Raw genomic sequence first — 13,817 nt, 5'->3', positions numbered from 1 at the left:
TTATCAGACAAACTCAAATACATTCAGGAGCTCAAGGTTTCTCAGAGTATTTTATCCTTCCAGTTGTAACACCAAATATGGGTCCAGATAGATTTCCATTTCCCAAGATGCACACAATCTTCTTTCTGTCTTAACAAAGCACCACATTTGACTTAAACAATTCTAGCATTTGGAACTGAATAGATTACAGCAGCATGAACAAAGCCATGGCTTATTTGAAGAAGCTCAAGTGGGTAGCTCGTCAGCATGCAAAAGAGCAGGTAAGAGTTTATTCCATGCTGAAAGGAAAAGAAAAGAGACGCAATATTCTGTTTATTTGCTACTTTCCCTCTCTCTCCCTCACACCTGAAGAAGGCTTCATAGCCAAAACAGCCATTATGTCTGTTTTCTTTTCCTTTCAACATGGAATAAGACTTATTTGTGCCATACTGTTGACATGCAGCTGCTTGCTTCATGCAAGAGTTTGCTTTTGCCAAATTGGCATCTCTTGCCATCTTCTGCTGAGTCAAATACAAAGAAATAGCATCAGACCACTTCTTCTTGTTTTACTGTAGTTATTATGCAAGAACTGAAGGAATGCTCACACAAAAACATCCATGGTCCTCTTTTATACCATTGTAAACATGGTTTAAGTCTATTGACTGTTAATTTTTCCTCTACTGCCTGAGAATTCACCAACATTGCCAGATGATAATTCTTCAAACTTCACTTTCAGCAGCATCTATACTGACACCAGCTATGCAAACTGATTTGAAACATGGCTTTGCAATATGACTTTTTTTCTTTATTTCCCTACCTTTTCTACATTTTCATTAAAAAACATATTTTTTCCAATCTGCATACTTCAAAAATTACAGTATGTATAAAAAACAAAAGATACATTTGTGACTCAACTGTAATATTAATGTAATAATTAACTATAATTTTGAAAAAGGAAAAGTGATGCCAAACAAAAAGCAAATGTAAATTTTGCCAAAGGGTAGTTCAGAATGTATTTCTGCTAATTCTGCTGTTCTGATAATCAAATACTCCATAATTATTCCATAATGCATCACTTGCACTTTTTAATACTGGGTTTGCAGAGATATTTGGAGCATCCGAGTTGATACATGATGTTTCATCACAGAGGTTTGAGTAGGTATCTACTTCAGCATGTATAGCCTGCAAAGTAACAGGCAAAGGTTTATCTAATGGTGAAATGAAAAGAAAACCTTCTTCAGGTGTGATGGAGAGAGTAGTTAAGAATGGGCAAGGAGCAGGGAGCAAATGGGTGTGAATCAAATGAGAATGAGTGTCCAAACTGTGTTTTCAAGAGGAGAGGTGTGAAAAGCTGAAATCTATAAATGAATGGAAATGATTTAGAAGGAGATTGTCGATATGAGATGATGGGGAAGTTGTCATTGATGGTCCTGGGGATAGATAGGGTGGTAGGGAAGAAGGTGAATGGAATAGGGTTGTGAGTCCCAGAGTTCCTATTTGGTTTGATGATCTGAGATGTGTTTTTGTCTCGGGTGAGGGCCCTGTCAATAATGAGTTTTAGGTATCCTTTATCAGTGAAAAAAGAGTGCGTTTTGAAGGTTTGGTTATGGAAAACCACATCATTGTGGAATTGTGGAAGTGGAATCCCCTTTATTAGAATCTCACCACAAACTCAAGTCACTTTGCCCTTTCTGGGACTGTGCTGCTACCATCCATGCAGAGGAATGCTGGAGAACACAATAGAAATATCTGAACATCCCATAGAAACCCCTCATCTGAGAACCAGATATATCACTACCATGTATGAGATCCCTCAGAGTCTCTGGTGTCAGGTGCAGCACAGAATCTACACTCGATCCTGCCTGGAAGCACAGCAGTGAAGCACTCAGACCACAAAGTGCACAGGAGTCAAACACCACAGTGCAATAAAATTTCTGTCATAAGATGCACAGCAATGTACTGTACATACAATGTACTGTCTCAAAGCTGGTGCAACTATTAATTGATAAATAACGGGAAGACAACGCATTAAATGTTGGAGAAACAGTATACCGGACTGTTTCTCCTTAAAACTAACAAAATTCTATCCAAAATTCATCATTGATAATACTGTATGTAAATGTTTTTTACCGATTCCATCTGATTTTTCCCATTAATAGTTTTACCACATTTTTAATAAAACAAGTAGGACGTTTTCTATCCTTATTTCTCCTCCTATAGATTAGGGATAACAAGTGATTATATAACTTGAAAAATGTAGATCCTTAATTTTAAACACTACTATTAAGTTAAAGTAGTAGTGGTAGTGTGGAGCCATGGAACAGACAACATTATTCTGTTGCCTAACACTCACACTTACTTACATACATACTGTATGTTTTTACTTATTTACTTAACATGCTGTGGGATTCTAAAACTAAAAATAACTGTTTTGGTGTGCTTTTAGTAACATGCATTTACTTTGTTTGACTTCCTTGACAATAATATTTCACATTATGCTTTTCTAAGATATGTATTCTAAAGTAGACTGATGTTTACTCAAGGGTCTGTGTAGTAAAGCACAGAAAAGGTACTATACTGTCCACCGCAAACATGACAAGCTTCATCAAAAGTACAATTCAGTTCAGTTTATTTGTCATATGCACAAGTGCAATGGAATGCTTTGAAATACAAACACCAGAGTGAACATTTAAACTGTGAAGAATGAGGTTAGTAATGCAAATTATAATGTGAATTGCAGGTTCAGCTTCACAGTTTCTCTCACTTTTCTCTGTACTAATTTGAAGCTGATCATGATGGATCTATAGGTGAAGTACAGGGAGTTTTCTTTCTTTATGTATTTAGTCCGGCTGCTCGTGAACATTGAGCAGAATTAAAGGTGAGCTTCACTGAATTAATATTCATTAAAGTACTGTATTTGCAAAGTGCATTTGAGTCAGGATGAACTTGGTTACATGTTCCTTCAAAGATTAAACTTACAGATGTGTATAGAAAAACTGAAAAATGGTGGGAGATGAGGAGATAATAGTTTATGAAACTCTTTAGCTGCCTACTCCCCTCAAAAACAGAAGCACCACAATCTGATAGCTGATATCGATAAATAAAATCTGACTTCATATCATTAAAATAGGAGAAGCTGGGTTGTGAAACATCTCACAGAGTCAAGCTGATTGGCACTGTTGAGCTCAGTTCCCTCTTCCCAAACTATATAAAGAGCTTGAGTCTGGAGAGAATTTTACAGAAGAGCTCAGGTGAACAGAGAGACAGAGAGACTACATACACCGTTGGCGCTGGTGATCAGGTGAAAGTCCTTTTCACTCTCTTCAGCAGACAATCAAAGTGTCCTCTGGCACTTTTAGAGAGTTGGCATTAATTACTTTTTTCCAAAACAACTGTACTAACTGCTGGCCTGTCTCAGGAGTGGCTGGAAAGCATTTTTCAGGAATGGGCTGTAACAAGTCTGTTACAGCCCAGGTGAGCTTTTGCATCTCTAGAGCCACTCTAGGTGGCCAGGTACAGATAACATGGTTATGGAGTGAACTGAGATACAACAGGCAAAGTTTGAAACTTTGAAAAAGACCATTTAATTTTAAATGGCAAGAGTACTTATAACATCCTACAGACAGGCAAACTATTAAAATTAAAAATGCAATATTATATATTATTATTATTTTTCATATGTAATCAGTTGGAAATGATTTTATATCCATTGATTTATTGTAGTAAAAGATACAAAACCAAAACATGCCTCCAAATGTTCCACACTTTTGAAGGATTTTGAATGAGTGTGATTGAGGTGCCAAGATTAACACATGGGTTTCTGTGTGTATCAAGGAGTGTGTAAAGGAAAGGCACAATATGTGTTTGTGAATGGATGTAGCTGTGTATAAAATGTACAGCTTTCTTTATGTATTTCTTAGTTTATTTATATATTTGTTTGGATCTGTTGACGTTCCATTAACATTGATCATGTGTGAATGATCACCAGATAGTACTTAACAGTGCTCTTCTACATGTTCTCCATTTCTTTTTCATTTCTATTTTTATTTAATTTTAATTTCTATTTTGATTTATAACAATTATATCATTTCTTTATTAAGTTGCAGAAAATGCAGCCAAAATATCTATTTTTTGCAGATTAATCCAAGAGTATAGCAGTAATGAAACTATGTTAAAGATGTATAAAAATAACTTTTCATATGACAACAAAACAAGCAGTATGAAAAAAACACTTACTGTATACTGTATGTGGAGGCGTTTAGTGATGTTTGAAGCTGCTGAAACTGTTTCGTTCCTCAGCCTTCTTAAATAAACATTCAAGTGTTCTCAATTTCAAGCACTCTCCTTACTTAGGATGGTACAATGCAGTGCTGCAGTACCGAGATGAACAGTGAGAAATATATTTTCCTTACATGATTAAACTTAGTATAATCCAGCAAACCATGAGAATTAGTATTATTAAAATTTGGTTGTTAATAGTCCTTTGCTCTTCCAAAATGCAAATATAGATCTATTTAATACAGACTTTAGTTGATGTCAGACTTGGTGTTTTTTCATCATACCCTTTCAGATGTGTGATCACTCTTCTCTTCCAGAACTGATTCTCAGGAATGAAGACAATTTTTCTGCTGCTCGCCCTGGGGGCTGTAGGCATGTGTGCTGCCAAAGGTAGGGCAGACAGTCCCAGTCCATTACTGTGTTTGATACTGTGATTCATTTAGGTTTTATAAACCCTTAAGCTGGGAATTATTTATCACATGCTAAACTGTTGTAAGATTCTGAATGTCAGTCAGTATGTTTAGGACCCTGATCTGAGCTCTCCTTCCTACTCTAAGTGTTGAAGTACTGTAGTGTGCAGTAAGTGTGTCTGTATTGTTGCAAATATGGTGTTACAAAAAATACTTACAGAAATAGGCCAGACGGGATAATCAGCAATTAAAATACATTATCATCACTTACAAATTGTATAGATAATACCAAGAATATACCAACAGTTGGTATAATTAGAGGTGCTTGAGTTCATTGTTCTTTAGCACAGCTTAAAGGGACAAGTGTGTTGCTACAGTAGTAACACACAAAACAACAAAACATAAAACATACAAAAAACTCACTTTACAAACAAGGCACAAATAGTGAATAGAGGAGTTGAAACCCTACAGGACGCCAGTGCAAGGACTCAAGGACAGGAGTGATGTGATCACTTGCAATAGACCTGGTCAGGATTCTGGCTGCTGAATTCTGGACATATTGTCATTTGTTCAATGTGGATTTAGATACCCCAGTGAGCACAGTTAACGTAATCTATACGAGACAAAATGAAAGTGATGATGAGTTTTTCAGCAACAGTTAGTGACAACATAGGACAAAGTTTGGCAGTATTTGTGAGGTGGAAGAATGATATTTAGACAATATGTTGCACATGTGAGTCAAACATCAATCCTGGATCAAATATCACCCCAACGTTCTTCAATTTAGATTAACCATCCACAGATAGATTTACTGCGTTGGTTTTACATAGTTGATGGGTAATGTCGGGAAGCATGACTTCAGTCTTGTTGCAGTTTAAATAAAGGAAATTTTGAGTCATCCAGGTTTTTATATCAGAGATGCAATTAGAGAGAGCATAGACTGCCACATGTGTGTCAGGTGTAGTATGGATGTTGATTTGAGTATCATTAACATAGAAATGATCATTTAAACCATGTGATCTTAACAGCTGACCAAGTGGAAAGTAGCGCTCCCAGTATTAAGCCCTCAGGAAAACCAGACTTCATGAGTCCAATTTCAGAACTAAAACCACCAAGGCAGACAATGTGTCAGCTATTAGTAAAGGAAGACCATTTAAGAGCAATGTCAGGAACTCCAAACACAATCCAAAATGAGAATGTAAAATGTCATGGTTAGCAGTATCTAAAGCACCACCGAGAAGAATGAGGATAAAAAAGAACAAGAATCAGAAGCCATGAGAAGATCAACGTTCTGTGCTGTGTAGTTGTGGGAGCCCTGATTGGAGGGATTTAAAGAGGCTATTTGCAATGTTTATTTAATTGTAACAGCACACTCTAAAATCTTTTGCAAGAAAGGTTGGAAATGGGAAAAAAATTGTTGAGGTTGTCCAGAGCCATATTTGTGTTTTTTTACATGGGGTAACAGCAGCAGTTTTTCAGGCCAATGGTACCTCACCAATGCTCAAGGACCCATTTACTAAGTTGAGGACAATGGGGCAGAGAGAGGTGAAACAGGATTGAAATAAAGCAGTGGGAATGGAATCTTATAGTCACGTGGTGGATTTCATACATGAAACTAGTTTACTGAGTAGAGAGAAGGGAACCAGTAAAACTAGGGAGGGGGTGTGGAGACAGTCTGATTTAGATTTACAAACTGGGTAAGATCAAAGCCTTCCAACAAAGGTGGAAAATCCTTATCTGAATAGGAAGACTGTGAATCAATATGGATATTAAAGTCACCAAGAATAAGAATCCTTTTAAACCAGACAATTCCTTGGATCATTGTCTCTCAGACCCCATGCACATCAATAAACACCTCAGTTCCTTCCTTTCTTTGAAGCTCATGAGAACGGCAACTTCTGACACTAGCTAAATGTTTGATCATTGACCCTAGGTTCTTGAGACACCTCAGTTGATATTTCCAATAGCCTTATCATCTTCCTCCTCTCCTCCTGTAATAGAAGTATTGTCACCAATAATCACTTTCATCACAAGACTTTATCAAGTGCAGAGCTTATTAAATTAAGGAAATGTAACAGATTTCTGTTTCTACCTGATATATTTCTGTCACTATAGATTGTTTGAAGTGTTTTTCCAGCTGGATTCACCTTAATTATAGTTTTATCAAGCGGATTGGCAATACTAGGACCCTCACTCCGCCGAAACATGTTTTATAGCCAGTGGTCCCTGCATAATAAAATGCAAAACGTTGCATGGAAGCTCCACAAGTGGACCCAAAAAAAGTATCCCCAGCAAGTCACTTTTATTTATGCCATACATACAGGTACAGATTTCAAATTCTGATCCTGAGAGAAGATGAATTAATTAATCCACAAGTGTTTGTTGCTCAGAAATTTGGTGATTAGCGAACAATGTTCAGTGACAGAGCAAAAATGTTTGCAAGACCACAAGCTTTTCAACTCAGTAGAGACAAAGTGGGGTCCTACTGATATTATCTCAAGCTTTCAATTAAAGAACCCTTAAAATTGCAACAAAGGAGCAGTTATAGTTATTAACATAATCTAATATAATATATAGAATCTGATATATTGAAACACCTCAATAGCCACTTCCAATAGCTGTAACCTTATTAACCCTTACACTAACCCATTGACCCTAACACCTTTAACACTATTAATCTCTGCTGATTTCCCTGTCTTTCTCACACCTGAAGAAGGCTCCACAGCCAAAACATTGTGTTTTCTTTCTTCTCTTTTCAGCATAGAATAAACCATTTACTTGTTCCTTTGCAGCCTATGCATGCTGCTGCAGCTACCTACTTGAACTACACTATTAACCCCTCTCTCTCAGTACAGTGTTAATGTTCTATAGTGTTCAGTTTGTCTGTAATAACTTCTTTCTCTCAGTGCAGTGTTAATGTAGTGTTCAGTCAAAATGTCTTTATTAACACTATCCTTTAACTTCTCCATCACAGAGCTGTCAAACTGTACTGAAGAGGAATGTCCACGACGCTGTTCCTGGGGCTGGAAAAGAATGGGCCACAGGTGTATCAGGTTTTACAATGTTCCCCAAACATTTTATAGAGCTGAGGTAAAGATGCCGTGCGTATTATTTGTGAGGACTACATTAATTAACTAGAGACACACTGTAATTGTTACTGCCTCAACATTTACACAGTCTAAGCTATTTAAAAATAAGAAAACAAAACCAACATTTGGTTTTGCTATCCCGAGTCCTAATTTCTTTTTCTTCTAGTCGTTCTAGTCTTTGCTCTTGATATCCCCTAAGAACAACAAATTAGTACTTTAGAAACTCTTAGTGATTCCTTTCCTTCACCAATGTCTCTCTCTCATTTTCTTCTCTCTTTCCTTGTACAATAGCAGTGTGTGATGGTACATCTCTTCTTTTAAACCACTCTTTCCATGTGTTAGTTCAGGAGTTTATTTTCCCTGGTTGTATTTTCTTCAATATATATTTGTCCCAGTCCTAGTGCTGTGGTGTGATTTGTTCTCCCTGACTAATTGGAACAGCTTTTAGGTTTATACTCATTTGTATTTTTTTTATTTTGTAGTTTTTCGTTTTCTCAGTTGCAGGACAGACCACATCTCTTGCTCAGGACTCAAATTATATTGCATAGCAAATGTAGCACAACTGAGCCTTGTTTGGTGTGCGCAGTCTTTTAAGCAATTTTTTAAATGGATCTCTTGTTCCTCCATCGTGGTTCAGTTAAAAAGATCTGTGAAGTCTAGGACACACTTATTTAATACTGCCCATCAAATTGGCGTCAGAGGTTTCATACAGTATATCTACTACATCAGTACATTTGCATATATTTTAATATTATAACCAGGAGGTTGTGCAGTTTATTCAAGAATGGTCTATGAAAACTGATTTATGCTCAACCATCTTTAAATCCATCCCGTGCCCTAAATGGAAGTCGAAGTCAATGTCCTCCTGGAATGGATGTAATCTTTAAAACCATCAATTATCTTGGAAAATATCCACAGTACAGGCCTGATTAGGGTTTTTGAATTAAAGAGAACCCTTTGTACTGTACATCCTTTGTGAAAATGCTGATATTTTATGTCTTTCTCACTACAGACATTAGAAAGACATGTCAAGAAAAAAACAGAGATGCATTTTATTGTCTTTTTTCAAAAGTTTGTTTCACATTGTGGCACACTTATGATGTAAATTTCTCTATCTAGGTCTTCCCTAAAATGTCTACTACCTTTGATACACATTTGAAAGTGATTGAATAAATATAAAAAAATGCATACCTTTTTATTAACACAGGACTTGAATTGGTTTTCTCAGCCTTCCAAAAATGTGATATTCATAATGAAAAGAATAAACCATCTACTATTTTATTGTTTTATTTCACTACTGCCAGGCTTTGAGAGTCTTCTTATAATGTTTACAGTTAAAAAATGCCTTTTTTTACATTTTTTTGTATTTTTGTATTTATACAGTACTCAACAAGTTTAGTAAAATAAAAAAAAATCACAATGAAAGCACCTTTTAAAAGGAAGGGTAAACATGATGTATTTCAGTGAATGTTTTGCTTTTGTGCTTGCATTTTGCTGTTGAATATAAGTTATAAAAATATAAAAAAGTGTTTCTCTAAATTGAAATGCAAGATGAATATTCCTGTGAAAAAAGGTTAATTTGCTTTATGCTGATGTATCTAGTTATGAAACACAGTAGTGAAAAGCTTAGGTTATCTTGTGTTTTGTCATATATAGCCCATGGTGTTGTGTTTTGATTTTGCTGGTAAAAATACATACTATATTATTCACTCGTTGTGCTGGTTGAACTTAAAGGTCATGGGGAGGATATTGGATCTGTGATATGAGAAACAATGAAAAAAAAGTGTAACATTGAAAACAAATACACACATTCAAGCAGACATGCCTACCACGGGATCTATGTGGAAGCACATTTTCTGCTTTTCTTCCATTATAAACTAAAAAAAGTATCTCAGAGAGACAGAATATCAACTGCATGTTTTATTGTGCTGATTTTAGTGTGATTAGTTCCTTATCTGTTTTCAGAGAGCATGTCGCCATGCTGCCAGGAGAGGACATTTGATCTCAATCCATTCAAGGGGTCAGAATCACATAATTCAAGCTGTAGTAGCAAAACGGAACTGCCGCAGACAGAGTATTTGGATCGGGGGGAAACGTTTCCGAGGGGTAAGGTTTGACTCTTCTCTATTTAAATCATCGGTTCAGATCAGCTGTATGAAGCTAGGGAGAGTAGATTCACCGCAAAATTTCCCATACTGAACTGTTGCATGACAGAAACACTGAGGTTTCATCAGATGTTAATTAGATAGAGTGAAAAAATGTGAGAAACTGTAGGCCTTGTTCTTAATACGTCCCTAGAAACAGTTCTATTTAACTTAAGAGGAATAGGAAAGAGCAAATTAATCTTAAAATATATAAATTCTAATTGACTAGGTAAATACATCACTATGTACCATTGCTTATAGGTCCTGATGGTTGACACAGGTCAGTAAGAGCTCTTCCTCATATACAGTATATTAACCATAAGGCTTCTGGTGCTCTGTGCAATCTTGTAAACGACACAAGTTGATGAGGAGGGTAGGCTCTAACTCAGAAGTGGAGGCGTGAGGCATGTTTTTACAAAAACAGAAACAAAAGAGATATAGAAGAGATTTAATTCAAGTATATAAATTCCTAAAGACAATGATTCGGTACATTCAGAGGACTGATTAGCACTTAGTTGTGAACAACACATGGTCAGAACTACAAAGTAAAAGATAATTGTTTTAGAAGAATAGGAAAATATCAAGACTTGACTTCCCAGACAGGCATGTAGAGAATTGCCTGACACAGTGGAGAACTAATACAGTGCTATGATGTCAAAAGAGTAGCTACTGTACAACTGATGAAGTAAAGGGTGGCAGCACATGAGTTGCCTGTAATGAGATCTTCAATGATACTGAAGTGCCATTCTGGTGAGAAAAGTCAGAGATATCAAAGACAGTTTGGTTAGTATATAATGTGTTTAAACCATAATATGGGTTTACTGTATATCATTCCAGAGCAGGCGTTTCTATTGGGTAGATGGGAGCTCTTGGAATTACAGCAGCTGGGGCTGTGGAGCGCTGAATGAGTCCTGCAGGAAACAGACATGTATAAAAATGAACTACAAATGTGAGTGATTGTCTGCATGTTTTTCTGTGTTATGAATTTCTTTTTGCAAATAAGCGTTTCCTTCTGAAGAGCTCTGCAACACCTGTGTGTGTATGTTTTTAAAGGCAACTTGAAAATCCTATCCAAATGTTTCAAAGTATTTGTTTATTCTGTGCCAAGTTTCCAGATCCAGACACCCGGACGATTTTCAAGAGTTAGGAAAATAGTGCCTGTTGTTTGTATATTTTATACCTCGGACGTCTGGAAGCAATACAAGTAAATAAAAGATGTACTCAGAGATTGTCTGATGCATCAATTGAATGAGTTATCAGTGTAGTGACTGATTGATATCAGTATCAAATTATCATTGAATCTAACAGTCCATTGTATGTTCAACCTTGGCATTTGATGTGTGATTTGTGCAAGTCAGCGAATGCTTTATTCAAAGTTTTGATTCAAAATTCAGTTGACAGTCATGTAATTGACTAGATGAACAATTTACAGAATTGACATGGATGAAACTCTTTCAAATTCCCCTCTGCAGACGGTGGGCGCTGGTCACAAATTAGCTGTCGTGCCCGAAGACCTTATATGTGTGAGTACCCTCTGTACAAAGGGGAAGAGGAGACACAGGAAGGGACAGAAGATGAGCTGGAGATCAGCGCAGGAGTAGAGACCAAAGAAGAGGCCGGCGCAATGTAATGGCTAAATAATAGCCTGCAATTTCCCTCACGGGATCAATAAAGTATGTATCTATCTAATAATGCTAACAGAAATGGCCAAGGACTTTCTTACACCATCTGCTCAAATAAATCAAATCGTTCTTAGGAAATTTTCCGTATATGTTTCACATCATCAGTCTGAAGTATTTTTTACATTCTCCCAAAGGAAAATGTTTTTTCAGCAGAACTCCTGGCTCTTGTTCCTCTCTGAGCCCTCAGTGTTTTAATGTGAATTAATTGCATGATGAACTGCAGCCAGTGTCCTTTGTGGCTCATTTTGGGACAGATGATTCCAAAATACAAGCTATTTCAGGAAACAAGTAATAAGTCAAACAATGTCATTTTCTATGGAAGAAAAAAAGTTCTTACAAAATCTTATACTGAAATACTTAACATCACAGGATGCAGAAGGTTTCAGCTCCACTTTGGTTGTTTCACTTTTTGTTATCATTATTGTGATATATCAGCTAACTGCTTCAGGCAAAAAATAAAAATGAAAAAAAGTAAAACTGCTGCCAATTTTGCTGCGATCGAAAGGACATCTGTCTGTCGATCGGCCGCTCGCTTCTTCCTACAGTGAGAACACCTTGCACAGAGCCCATCTTCTGTTAAAACACAGCTGTGGTAGAGACACTGTATTCATGTGGCAGAACACACAGTCACACTGCAGTGTCAGGATATCACTCTAGTTACAGGACATGACAAGGATGCTCCTGATATCCTGATATTCCCAATGGAGTTCTTGTGGGGGACTGAACTGTGATTGGCTGTCTTAGATTTGATCTGCATGTGACAGATGCCAGTTGCGCACTTGCTGGGACAAGTCTTATTGAAGGACTGAATTATAATTAGCTGTGTTAGATTAATCTGTTCATGACCGAGACAGTGATCACACTCAAGTTGCTCAACTGTTTGGTCCACATCAGGTTTTACAGCCAGCAAGCTCTTGTTCAAACTGGATGGAACTGATAATGCAATAAATCTTTAAATCATTGAAACAGACGCTTTGCTCTCATTCTCTATCCATCTATCGCTGTAGAGACAGTACAACAGTCCAAAACTTGCTATTTCAAAATGCAATTTTAAATAAAGAAACAGTCAAGAGTGTTATCCTATTCTGTGCCTAAGCAGAGCTTTGGAAAATGTTCCTCCTGAAAACTGTTAAACTAGTTGTGTGAAATATTTTGGTCTTTCACCTTAAATCAGTATTTCAAAATGTTTTACTGCCTGTTTAAATAAAGGAATACCTTAGTTATTGTTCTATTGGTCTTGGCAATGTTAGATGACTAGATAATGGCTGACTACAATATGCTACCCAGAGCCAGCAGATCACCAGATCACAATTAGGTGTGCACATTTAGATGGTCTGTCACTGTTCTTGCCTTGTAGAACCCCTTAGGGTTCCTATGATGCATCAGTGGTCCCCTTACAGAGACACCTGCGCACTCCACAAGATCAGTGCATTTCTCAGATGTTCTATTTGCAGAGTGCAATTGTAACAGTAAATTTGGAGAGTAGTTGACAACTTTTAGGAACAAAATAAACAAAATAATTTACAGTCTCACACAAGGATTCTAGATATACAATATAGAATTTATTGATTTAGACAAAATATGCATAACAAACATATATATCTGTTAAACAATCTGCTGTGAACACAAATGCTTTCAGTAAGGGATTGCAAAAACAGCATTTCACTGAAGTAACTTCAGTTAAAATACGTATCCACTATAATAAGTAGAAAACAACTAAACCACATTCATTTTCTCAGACACAAAGAAATATACATTTATTGTAGTGAACTAAACATCAAAGGTGTGTTTGTAATGATAATTCCCGTGAAGTGTGTAATTAATGAAGTTATACTGAGAAATCCATCGTCCAAACATCCTCAGTAAGTTTAAACTTTCCAATGGTAAAAGCTGGCTGGGTCCATAGCAGCTAGAGAAGAGAGAGAGAGCTTTTCTTTATGCTGGGAGCAGGCTGCTCTGCCAAAGAAGCGTCCTGCTGACTTTGGTCTTTAAAACAGTCTGTACGTGTCTTTTTGAGGTTAAGAAGGTAGGCAAAAGGGGAATAGCTGTGCTATAGCTTTTTGTGCAGGATATTCTGGATGTTGCCAAAAATAAAGAGATCAACTGCCTGGCTTCATGGAAAAAATTTAAGTCCTGACTTGAACTGCTTGCAGTCACATGGGTGTAAAAGTCAGTTTGACAGTCTAAAGAAAGATCTTCAAGTCAGTGAGTTAACCAGAGAAAAAAGACTTGTGT

At 36.7% G+C, this 13,817-nt stretch overlaps 1 protein-coding gene across 1 annotated transcript; it reads left to right on the top strand.

Moving 5' to 3' along the window:
• The first annotated feature begins 3,192 nt into the window (after positions 1-3,192).
• LOC107079416 (galactose-specific lectin nattectin-like) lies at positions 3,193-12,548 on the top strand. The gene is made up of 6 exons (XM_015363537.2): positions 3,193-3,280; positions 4,575-4,647; positions 7,642-7,757; positions 9,722-9,862; positions 10,738-10,849; positions 11,373-12,548. Exons 2-6 carry the CDS (start codon positions 4,590-4,592, stop codon positions 11,528-11,530), a joined length of 585 nt encoding a protein of 194 aa, XP_015219023.1. The 5' UTR covers positions 3,193-3,280; positions 4,575-4,589; the 3' UTR covers positions 11,531-12,548.
• The last annotated feature ends 1,269 nt before the right edge of the window (positions 12,549-13,817 follow it).

The sequence above is a fragment of the Lepisosteus oculatus genome, chromosome 15 (assembly GCF_040954835.1).
Source record: "Lepisosteus oculatus isolate fLepOcu1 chromosome 15, fLepOcu1.hap2, whole genome shotgun sequence".
NCBI lineage: Eukaryota > Metazoa > Chordata > Actinopteri > Semionotiformes > Lepisosteidae > Lepisosteus > Lepisosteus oculatus.
Note: the sequence above shows the minus strand (reverse complement) of the source record. Positions and strands in the feature narration are given on the sequence as shown.